At 44.9% G+C, this 12,363-nt stretch overlaps 1 protein-coding gene across 4 annotated transcripts in view; it reads right to left on the bottom strand.

The window, feature by feature from the left end:
- Nucleotides 1-12,363, bottom strand: part of GXYLT1 (glucoside xylosyltransferase 1) — a 128,240-nt gene that overhangs the window by 81,798 nt on the left and 34,079 nt on the right. For 2 of the 4 annotated variants that reach the window (XM_078674297.1, XM_078674294.1), the window contains one exon: nt 5,044-5,136. The exons of the other annotated variants lie outside the window; for them this stretch is intronic. In XM_078674297.1, the coding sequence (XP_078530423.1) occupies nt 5,044-5,136 (93 nt within the window). The remainder of the gene's footprint in view (nt 1-5,043; nt 5,137-12,363) is intronic. 4 annotated transcript variants of the gene reach the window in all.

Below are 12,363 nucleotides of genomic sequence, written 5' to 3'. Positions count from 1 at the left end.
CAGATTTTTTTTACCGAATCGGTAAAAATCGGTAAATACCGACCGGTAATGCCCATTCATTCCTATGGGCTTTGAAGCCCATAGGAATGAATGGGCATTACCGATTCGGTATTTACCGAATCGGTAAATACCGATTTTCACAAGGGTGCAGGGGGTGTCACTTTGACACCCTCTAGCACCCCCAAAACAGGTTTGGGTGCCATGTGGCAGGCATACCTGCCCTAAGGGCAGGTCTGCCTGTCATATGGCACAGGTGTGCATGCACACATGTGCATGCACACCGGAATCGGAAATAGAATTTGATGGTAAAATACCGATTCGGTAAGGCTTGTGGGACTCAGAAGAGTCCCACCTACATAGCAAATTTACAGAATCGGTAAAAATACCGATTCGTTACTTTTGCAGAACCGGTAAATTTACCGATCGGTAAATTTACCGATTCTGTAAAATGATTGTCCCTACATCTCAAATTCCATTTACCGGTCGGTAACGGCCGAATTCGGCCGTTACCGACCGGTGAATGCCTACCTACATCTGGCCCAAAATGCGTGCCAGAACGGACAGTCACCATTTCTGTAAGAACGGGGCAGTGAGATTCCAATGCACTAAAAGAGAATCGGAGGGGGGACGCTTCAGTTCGGTTCTGAGTCTCTTCTGAGACGGTGGCGGGAAGTCGCGGTGGAAATGCGGAGACTGAGGTAGCAGGAAAATATTCACGCCGGCGCGAGCAGTCCCCTGTTCATCCACTCCGCAGACACCAAGTCAGAGCGGGCGAGCTCACTCTCAGGCCAGGGCTCCTTTCACACTGGCAATAATGGGGGCAAAACGTTGCGTCTGTTGTGAAGAGGTGCATCGCACTACAAAAAACGCTCTTGTAAATACTGCACACCTTGGTATCACCTAAAGTATTAGAAATGAATTAAACATAGGGTGAATCAGCAATTGTTTACCAGTGCTGTGTAACTTCAGCATTAATGCAGGCCCCAGCAGACAAGAGCCCGGCGAAATGCTTTAACAAGGGGTGGGCGTAAACTGGCCTACCTGGCGTAGAGGGAGCGCTTCTGGCTGGTACGCAGAGACCCTGAGCAGATAATGCTGTTTATCATCTGCTCCCCAGCATTGTGTATGCTTGCTTCAAAGCTGTGGTACTCGGAAAGGGCAAACATGAGGATAAAATGGGTGCCACACACAGTATCTCACACACACTGTCTCACACACACACACACACACACAGTTTCTCACACACACACACACAGTGTCACACACACACACACACATACATACATACAGTGTCTCCCACACAGTGTCACGCACACACAAGGTGTCTCACACATGACTTTCCGCTCTTGTCCCCCACCCACCTATACCTTCTGTTCCTACCCTGCCCCTGCCCGGTCTCCAACCTTGCCCCCTCCCCGGATCTCTTGCTGCCCATTGCCAGCCTGCTCCGCCTTCCTTCACTGCCAGCCCCCCTCCCTCCCCCGCAGCACCGCCAGGCAGCCCTTGGTGCGAGCCCAGGCATGAATACAAGGCCCCACCCAACACCTCTCCTCCAATGCGAGACGCAAGAGTGAGGGGCGGGGGTGAGGGAAATCGCACATACTCGTAAGAAGGGAGAGCATTGAGGCGCTGGACATCCGCGATAGGGGGGTGGGGGAGAGTCTTGTTGCAATACAGACTGGTGGCGTTATTTTTGTTGGAATAAAAAAAATACATAGGTTCGCGGATCCTCGCAAGCCTGATGCAAGCAATTGTGATCCGTTTCTACGAGGCGGGACAGGGTGCAGGAGGGGTTGTGGTCGAACAAGAGGCAGCACCAGTGCTCTTTCCACCCCTCTTCCAAATGCATTCATTTCTCGGGATCAAATTGCTCTTTGGTGGTATAAAATCTCCCCGCGCACCAATCCCAACAGGTCGGGAATGGCGACCCTGCTTGGAGCAGAGCTCGAGTCAGATATTCCCCGTAGAACGCTTCCGCCCGGCTGCCCGTCAGAAGCCATCTTGCTGCGAATGCCTCACACGGCCGGGAGTGCAGCTTGTGGAACTTATGAGCAGCACTGCACAGCCGCGCGCTGCTGCTAATCACGGGACTGAAGAAACACATACATCATCTCCCACATAGGTTGGCATTTCAAGTAAAAAACCTTCACATTGTGTAAGATGTTGAACAAATGATGACCATATGCATGTTTGTCTCGCTGCAGATGGCTCGGCCTCCTCGGCTGGGGAAAAGCTGAGCTAGCCTTTTATCCCCCTCTCTCTCTCCACAGACACAGTTTAATATCAGTGACACAGTTTATGTCCTCTGCAAAAACAATAATGGAGAATAAGGTGACATAAATTATTTGCAAATCCTTTGACATATGCAGAGCATTGTCTTTGCAATAATCACTCGCAGTCTGTCAGTTTAAGATGTGAACCGTGCCACAGCCGCTTTGTGTCATTGTGCTCGGCTTTCACATGCTGTATTTCACAGATTTGTTCTTTTGAGAACTGCTGCAGCACAAATAAAGAAATGGTAGGAAGGGATGAAAATAAGACGTGGCGAAAGAGAAAAATGCAGTGCGCTAACAAAGTTAATAATCAGTGATGTATGGTATGTGGGGTTTTCAAGCCTTGCTAAAAGCAGTAATTCAAGCACTCCCCATGACGCGAGTTTTCTCTTTTAGCCCAGTCCGCTTCCTTGACTTACTGCTGGGGTAAAAGGTTCCTTATCTTCTTTATGGGGCCATCTGGACCCATAAAGAAGAAAAGAAACCTTTTACATCAGCAGTAAGTCAAGGAGCTCGGTCTGAAAAGGACAGGGCTTAGAATGAAAGAAAAACGTCACTTGGACCTCTTCTCCAATGGCTGGCCACCGTTAGGACGCCAGCCAATGGAGAAAAGGGGCGGGCTTAACCTCGCTAGTAGAAAATACCCTATATCATTAAATCTCGCCAGCTCGACTGCGCAAGTGCGCAGTCTTTCGCAGGCCGAGACCTAAAAAGTGCATTTTTGTTACACGTGGAAGTGTTTCACCTTTGTACAACAGATTATATCATAGCATTGAAAGGCATTTATTAAAAATGATGATTTTCACATGTGAAGTTTGAAAAATTCATGCCCTCCACATCTCTTTCTTACATCTAGCGATGGAGTTTGGGTGTTTGTGTCTCCCCATCTCAGTGAATTGCACACCTTGTATTGGGGACTTTGTGAGGAAGATATTATAGCAAACACTACTATCTTAACGGAGTCTTTTTCTAAGCACTCCTACTGTTTGCATATAAGTGGCTGGAGGTAAGGAAACTGGGAAGCCTAACATACTATTTAATTCCAATTCAATAATCAAGTTACTTTCTTTGAACACTTTACTTACCAAAGGTAGAGACAGCAAGTAGAGAAGGCTTAATCCAGGGAGAGGTAGAGGGATAACAACTCAGATACAAGGTAACACAGTATTATCAAATCTGTCTCTTCTACAAATTAGGGGCTTAATTGAGAGAGCAGTAGGCAATTAAATACTCATAATAACTTAAGGAGTCTCAGTTCAGCCTCACATGCTCACATTACTACCCCTGTCCTCATCCCCAGTTAATGCAGGCATCAATGCACCACTTAAGCAGACCACAGACCATACCTTTTGTCCATTGGGAACATTTTTGGGAGTACCCATGATCTAGATGCATGGAATTGGAAGGTAATTTTTTTTCTACAGCCCCATATCATGTATTAGAATCTGGTGCAATTCGGATAGGATGAGGCGCAAGATGCGGTCAGTACTGACAGGCAGTGCATGGTCACAGCAAGACTCCTCTTTGCACGTAAATTGTTTAGAGATATTTGCAAACACAAGAAGGTGTTTTCATTGCTCTATTTACAACTATCATGAGTTCTGCAATTTTAAGTCTTGTGTTAGTCATTTGCAGTATTTGCCCCAATCATAAGATTTGCACTAACAAAGCAAGTGTAGCGCCCTAACTATAGAAATGCACACCCTCTGCCAAATACAATGGAAAAGTACTAGAAGTAAGTAAAGTCTTCTGAATAGAGCACATTAATTAGATAGGATACAGATGAGCTTACCAGGCTAATATTAAAGGACGAGGAGAGAGATGTATTCAGATAGCAGAGAGAATCACGGTTTACCATATCAAATATCTTGAATGGCATAAACAAATGTAAATACGAGAAAGCAGTGGACAGATCCAGGGGAATAAGGGAGGGGCACACAAATGGGGAGCTAACAAGCAGACACAAAATAATGTGTTATTACTAATCTAGAAACCCAAACGAAGTCTCTCCTAAATAATAAGAATTCAAGTTAAAATGAGCCCTCTGATGTATGTGGTGGTGGTTGTCCCGAACCCATGGCATTATTTGTTTTCAAGAACCTTCTTAAAGGTTTTTCAGTGTGACTGCGAAATTTTCTGTATTACCTTCTTTCAAGGTACAGTGCTCATTATGAAAGTATGTTTTAAGTTAATCTTTGGCTACCAGACCGTTGGATAAAAGCACCTTTTAATTTCAAATAAATAACCAACTGACATAATCCATAGGAGAAGGCCTTATTCTTCTCTTGAACAGACCTGATTTCTTGCTCAGCTGAGTCCAATGGAAAGTGACTCATATGGCCTCATTGGGACCAGTTGAGCAAGCAGGGCGAAACATGGGTATGCATACGGTTGGGTTATTGGCAAAGCATCAGCTAGGTCTTAGTAATCCAACTCCTTGGCTGGAAAACTCACCTAATCAAACCTCACTCAAGCCCAAAAGGGGTTTTCAGTGGGGTGTTATGTAGTGGAATGGCAATCAAAAGGGAGAAGCACTTTTCATATATGTTCACAGAACACAGGAGTATGACAATTTAAATCAAACATTTAGAGAAGTCTAAGAATCTAAAGGGAAAACAATGATGACCATCTGCAAGTCCCAGAACGAGCCTCCACAAAACACCATGTCTGCAGCTCAAATCACTAACGTGATGATACATCTTTTGTAGTGTCTTTCTCTCTACACTGAGATATCAATTAAGTAGTAAGTCTGGGTAACGATATAGCCTACCTAAATGCAGCTTCCCAAAAGCAGTTCATTCCACAAACATCAGAGGGCAGCATCCAATAGGGATTCCAGTTAGAGACTGATACATCTTTACACCTGATAACATAAAACACAAACAACAAACCTACATCAGTTATTTCAGCAAGTTTCCTTTAGCTTTCTACTGATCATTTCTTATACTGCACTTGCATAGGAGCAATTGGGCCTACAATGTGCATATCAACTTGCAAACAACTGTTTTTCACACGAATGGTAAGACCACGAGTGATGTTGCAGGAAGCTGTTCTTGAATGCCATAAAATACTGGAGTGCTCCAAAATATTTCCAAGAATTATGACATGCATTGTAACACCTTTAATCCACAAACTATATTAACACAAATGTCAACTAGATTAACACAAATGTCAAACCAAAATAAAAGCCAGACATCAAAGCATGAATGAAAGAAAGTGAAAACACAAAACCATGACCAATTACAAAAAGTAACCTTTCTAATGACTCCAGAAATTACACCTATATCGAGTCTGTGGAGCCTGTCATCTGCTAGGGCTGAGACGAGTAACTAGGATATAAACTAAGGGTGATGAGTATCACATTTACTACGGAAGAAACTTACACCCCTCTGTCTCCATTCCCAACTGACACAATAATGCATAATACCTGGCTAGAGTATCTAAGAGATAATGCTTGAGATGGCGTGTGGAGGAGCCCATAGTCACCCAACACATTTATCAAACTGAGGCATGCCTCTTTACAGCTATGGATTCCACCTTAGCTCTAGTAGCAAGAACACTGTTACACCGTTGGATACAGGTCTCTCTCTCTTTTCTATAACCGCTTCTAAAATGAACTATATAGATAGCTGATGAGGTATATTTGGGATTTAATCACCATAAGTGAGAAAGAGGTAAAATCTCATTAGATTGATAAAAATACAACTCAATTGTCTTTGTCTAACATCTAGACTATGCAAGGTATCCACTGAGGAACGATTTCATTTGCAGTATTAACAACTTGATATATACCCAAATGCACATGCTAATTAATGTGTTTTTAAATGTAGAACGCATCGAGTGGGGAGAATATAAGACCCTGCTATGACTTGCCTAGGTAATTTACCCAGGCCCGTTTTTAGGTCTTGCCTAGCAAATGCGCACGAAGTGCGCATGCGCTAGAAAAACCTTATGTCTTACAGTGGGGAACAGGGACTCGCCCCCTGCTCCCATTGGCTAGCTCCATAAATGGAGGCTAGCCATTGGGAGCCGGATCTGTCCGTCAAGGCCGGACCAGATTCGGGGGCGTTCCCGAGAATTTTTCGCTTTTGGCGACGTCACGCTGCGGTGGGCGGGTTTTTTTTTTTTCTCTCAAGCCGTGTTTTGTTTACTCTCGTCCTGCCTTTTGCAGGAGTGGGCTGCGCGATTTATGTTGCGAGCAGGTAAGTGTGTACCCGTTCCCGCCCCCCCCTCCCGCTGTCTAATTTGTTAACTTTGTTTGTGTTTCCGTTAACCCGCCCCCCTCCGCCGTTCCCGCCGTACCCCCCTCTCGCCTTGTTAACTTTGTTCGTGTTTCCGTTAGGAACGCGCATTGCTGTCGGGAATGCCCGAGACCCCGACATTGGCATCAACGCCCTGCAGGGCTATAAGCTGAGCAGTAACCTGCATTTTGTCCTCGAAGAGACAGAAAGCAATGACGGGTACAAATATGCAGAGCTCGTTCTGGAGAAGGGTTTAGACCGAGAAAAACAAAGCCGTCAAGTTTGTATGTGTGTGTATCTGGCCGACAATTTTTTCATTGGCACTAAATGATTTTCTGCTCTGGAGAAATAGTGATCCAGGGTACTAAGGCAGACCACGAGGAACTGAAACACCTCATTGTTTCCTGACATTGTTGCATACCATGAAGTATTTTCCCCAATGCAGAGTACACAGCGGGCACAGCGGCCAGGACAGCCCTGGCGCAAGTCTTCACCCGCCCCGTGCCCAGTGTGAGTTCCTGACCCAGCTAGTGCCGTGCTTTTGAGTACCCATGGGCGTACTTTTCTGATTCTAAATGCAGCATTACATTCACATATAGAAAAGGTACAATAACAATCCTATATTTAGCAAGTCAATGACAACGGGTGGCAGGACACCCGAGGTCAAAGAGGACTCCAGGCTTCTACAACACAATAATAAGAGAAAAAAAGTGAGGACGCAGACCTCCACCTCCCCTCCCCTTCCCATAGCAGCACCTTAAACTGGGGCAACCTGTCCCCAGCCTGGCTAAGAAAGAACAGCTCCACGAGGCAGTGTAAATGTCAGACGATGCGCTATATAAAAACTGTCTATCCACTCCTTTCTCCCCGTCCACCACCAGTGTTCAGACCCCGTCTCCTCCCACAGACATTGCAGCCTCTCCTGGGAGCAGCTCTTGCTCCTACTAATGGACGTTAATGGGTTTCTCCTCCAGGTCGCGCCTGCATTAGCCCAGCTTGAGCTCTCTGATGGCCGCAGAAATCAGCCAAGGAAAGCGTTTTCCTTTAGAGCCACGGTCCCTGGTTCGATCCGGGGTATTTGCTAACAGATAACACCTCCGTGGCATCTTTCTGGAAGGGGGGGGGGGGTTGGTGTTGTTTACTCATTGCACAGGCCCTATGTATTGTACTCTCTAGGGGCTCGCAGTGTGTGGATGGGGGCTCGCAGTGTGTGGGGGGGGCTCGCAGTGTGAGGGGGTGCTCTGTGTGTGGGGGGGCTCGCAGTGTGTGGGGGGCTCTGTGTGGGTGTGTGGGGGGGCTCTGTGTGGGTGGGTGTGGGGGGACTCTGTGTGGGTGTGTGTGGGGAGGCTCTGTGTGGAGGGGCTCTGTGTGGGGGGGCTCTCTGTGGGTGTGTGTGTGTGTGTGTGTGGCATTTGCGAGAGATTAGGCTATTGCCATTGTAAATGACAATGCCATTTATTTATCTGTTTTCAAAACGAACACATAAATAAAAATGTTGTCATTTACAATGCCAATAGCTCTAACTTTTACAAAGGCAAAACCGTTGCATTGTAAATGCTTGTTACAATTTGCCAGGTTGATCAAGGTAGCTAGAGAAATCTGGGCATGCTTCCCATGCACAGTGGGAATGACACACACTAGAGGTACTAACAGATATTGGATCTTCCCACTAACTCGTATTCTGCTTGTAAGTGGCCTTAAAACAAGACAGACTCAAGGAGATCGAAGAGGGAAAGGGACCTCTCAGAGCCATTGTCAGAGGGGGAATTGAATAAAGCATTTACACTGAGCCAGGTGGTTTCTCGTAACTCTCGCTTTAAGCTTGCTCATTACTACATGTCAACTGTAAGATTAAGCAGAATTTACCCCAGTAGGTTGGATGGGTGCCCCAGATATGGCATAGGAAGCATCTATTGTTTTGCATATATTCTGGAGCTGCACAAATAGAGCAACAAAATGGAGGTGTAATGTTAAGATGTTAAGTGAGGTGACGAGGATCAAATAAGACATCTCCTCAAGACACTTTCTACTAAGTATTATCCCATGCACAGAAAACAGCAAGATGCATTATAGGTTTGCGCTTTTTGATTAGTCTTGGTGAAGAGAGGATTGCACAACCAGACTAAATCACCTACATGAAGCTCAGGTTCTTTTTTACGTTTTCGGTCAGCGAAGTGTTTGTAACGAGCCTTCGCGACCGACAAATTCTGGGTTACTGTGTGATGAAGCTTGGTAAATTGTCTGGCAATATCTTGAACAGCAGGAATGTTAGCATTGTCAAAATTAGCAAGGGAATTAGGATGTCTGCCAGAATTTATAAAGAAGGGGGACCAGTCTGTGGATACATTAAGGGCGTTATTATAGGCAAACTCGGCAGTCCATAAATGATCAGGCCAGTCACCCTCCTCGTCTAACAAATAAAGTCTGAGATGATGCTCTAATTCCTGGTTAATGCGTTCGGTCTGACCATCAGTTTCTGGGTGAAAACTAGTGGAGTAACGATGGTCAATATTAAGGCCTTTGATGTAAGCCTTCCAAAATTGTGAGAGGAATTGGGAGCCCCTGTCTGAAATGAGTACCTTTGGAATCCCATGAAGGAGAATTATGTGTTGATTGAAAAGTTGTGACAGTTGCTTAGAAGTGGGAGCACCCTTAAAGGGTACAAAGTGTGCCATTTTGCTAAAGGAGTCAATCACTACAAGAATGGTATCATTGCCATGGGAAGAAGGTAACTCCACAATCAAATCTAACGAGACTGTGTGCCAAGGATATGGGGGGGTGGGCATGGGTTGTAAGAGCTCTTTGGGAGCCTGCCTGTCCGATTTTTCCGTGCACAGAGTTCACAACTTAAAACATATTGACGAACATCGTGGCACATATATGGCCACCAGAATTTTCGTTTAAGTAAATCTTCGGTTTTTAAGATGCCCTTGTGACCAGCCAGCGGGTTGTCATGACATTCCTGCATTGCTTTTAACTTAAGTTCCTTGGTGGGTAAATACAGAGCGGAGTCTTGATAAGGAAGACCGTTGCGGATGAAACGTTGTGGGTCTTTTGTGGCCCAAGTCTCCATATCCAGCTCCGACATCCAATTCCGAACATGATGCTCAAAGGGTTCCAAAGAAATTGCTCCAATGAATTTGGCATCAGGTATGATTTGTTGATTTTCAATGACTGGAGTTCAACTTTCAGTATCTAGTCTTGAAAGTACATCAGCCTTTCCATTCTTAGATTCGGGATGAAAGGTGATAACAAAGTCAAAGTCTGCGAAGTACAAAGACCAACGCAACTGATTTGGTGTGAGGGTACGAGCAGATCGCAAAACCTTTAGGTTACGTTGATCAGTAAACACCGTTACAGTGTGCTTAGCCCCCATTAAGTAATGCCTCCAATCCTTGAAGGCATCTTTAATTGCCAAAAGTTCGTTTTCAGTAATCGTATAGTTGCATTCTGCAGGGTTGAGTTTGCGTGACCGATAAGCTACCGGATGCAGTTGTCCGGTGTCCTTATGCCTCTGAGAAAGTATTCCTCCGATGGCTAGATCTGAAGCGTCTGTTTCCAAATAAAAGTACTTAGAAGGATCTGCATGAAGTAACACTGGTGCTATGGTGAAACTGTTCTTCATCAACTGGAAGGCCTCCTTAGCCTCTTCAGATCATTGGAAAGGAACGCCTTTCTTCAAAAGACGAGTTAGAGGGAGTATTTTGGATGAGAAGCCATGAATGAATTGTCTGTAAAAATTAGAGAATCCAATGAAGCTTTGAACTTCCTTGATACATGTAGGAGATTTCCAGTCCTTATCGCCCTCACCTTCTGTTCATCCATTTGAACTCCATTAGGCAAAAGCGCAAAGCCTAGAAATTCCACTGTGTCAGTGTTGAATAGACATTTCTCCAATTTTACATATAGAGAGTTCTCTTGTAAACATTGGAGAACAGCTCTGACCTGATCACAATGTTCTTCAATGGTGTTAGAATAAATCAGGATGTCATCGATGTAGACTATAGCACATTGATCAATAAAGTCACTTAATACATCGTTAATGAAGAACTGGAAGGCCGCAGGCGCGTTACAAAGAACATACGGCATCACTAGGCACTCATAGAGCCCAAATTTGGTCCTGAACGCTGTCTTCCACTCCTCGCCTTCGCGGAGTCTGATCAAATGATGCGCTCCCCGTTGATCTAGACAAGTGTAAATCTTGGCTTCCTTCACTTGATCAATCAGTACTGAAATGAGGGGTAACGGGTATCGGTTTTTGACAGTGATCCTGTTGATTGGCCTTAAGTCAATGCAAGTCCTGAGATCCCCCCCCCCTTCTTCGGTACAAAATAAAAAGGGGGGAAGAGACAGGGCACTGGGATGGTCTATTAAAACCATTCTCCAAATTCTTCGTTAAATATTCTTTCAGGTGGATATTTTCCTTCTCAGTTAGGCCGTAAACACTGCTGCATGGTAGGTTTGAACTAGGTTCCAAGTCAATTTTGCAGTCGTAGGGCCTATGGGGGGGGTAATGTCTCAGCTTTGATTACGTCAAAAACATCTGCAAAATCCTGGTAAGGTTCTGGTATTTCTGTAATTTGAATCACACATACAGAACCTCCATTTGTACATAACTGAGTAACCGGACTTGTTACCGTAGGGTTTACCGAACCTTCAAAACAATGTTTGGTACAGTATTCTGAATTTAATTGAATAGTGCGGGCTCCCCAATCTATCAACAGGTTGTGTTCGGTCAGCCATGGTAGACCTAGAATTTGTTGAAATTGAGGGGCGTCTATTAAATTAAACTGTAATGTCTCTTGATGGCCTTCGATAGTGGTCATATGTACCAATTCGATATGGCAGGTAATTGGTCCTGAAGTTAACTCAGTGCCATCCACTGCTCTGACCTTCTCACTCTTCTCCTTTCTAATAGCTTGTAATCCAATCTGACCAGCGAATTTGAGGTCGCAAAAATTACCGGTTGCCCCAGAATCCACCATGACAATGACTCCAGCCAACATTATACCTCTAAACCTTAGTGTTACGGTCATTACCAAATGGGGTGAAGAAACTTGTAGCGTATTTGCCAACTGGTGACCAATTGGAGTTGTTACTCTATTTGCAACCACAGGTCCAACTTCGCTAAACTGTGGTGCCTCTAGTTTTCCTTCTCCTTATTAGGCAACGTTGGTCTTTTTAAACAATTCTTGACAAAATGTCCACTTCCTGCACAATATAAACACAATTTGTTTAATCTTCTTTTCTCCTTTTCCTCTTTAGAAAGTGGACCTCTGACAACTCCAATTTGCATGGGTTCAGTTCCTGTAGAACTCTCTGTCGTCCGTGTGGAGTCAGTTTTGACTCGGTCGAAACGAGGAACACTAGGTCTAAACTCCCTTTTACGTTCTCCTTTTTGCTCTCTTTGCTGATAATCAATCTCTAAAGTTAAATCCACTAAGGCTGAGATGTCGGTTGGTCTATTCGAAATTTGTGAAAGGGTGTCCTTCAGTTCTTCTCGCAACCCTCTGTAGAATACTGCGGCTCTTTTATCTTCAGGCCAGTTTGTCTCGACCACTAGTTTATTAAATTGGGCTCAATAAGCCACAAGTTCTTGGTTTCCCTGTTTTCATTCTAACAATTCGTTGTCCGATGCTTGAGATGCTGTTCTTCGATCAAAAATGCGGAGGAATTCCTTCTTGAAGTCCTCTAAGCTGTATAAAATTGTGTCATCTTTAGACACTAATGGCATGGACCAGGAGGCGGCGGCCCCACTAAGTTAGGATAGGATGAACGCCACACGGGATTGTGCATCGGGGAAGATCGTTGGGCGGCACATAAAATGCAGCGAACACTCGGTCAAAAAA

Source organism: Lissotriton helveticus, chromosome 1_1 (genome assembly GCF_964261635.1).
Source record: "Lissotriton helveticus chromosome 1_1, aLisHel1.1, whole genome shotgun sequence".
Classification (NCBI taxonomy): Eukaryota; Metazoa; Chordata; class Amphibia; order Caudata; family Salamandridae; genus Lissotriton; species Lissotriton helveticus.
This window is presented reverse-complemented; position numbering and strand designations above follow the sequence as displayed.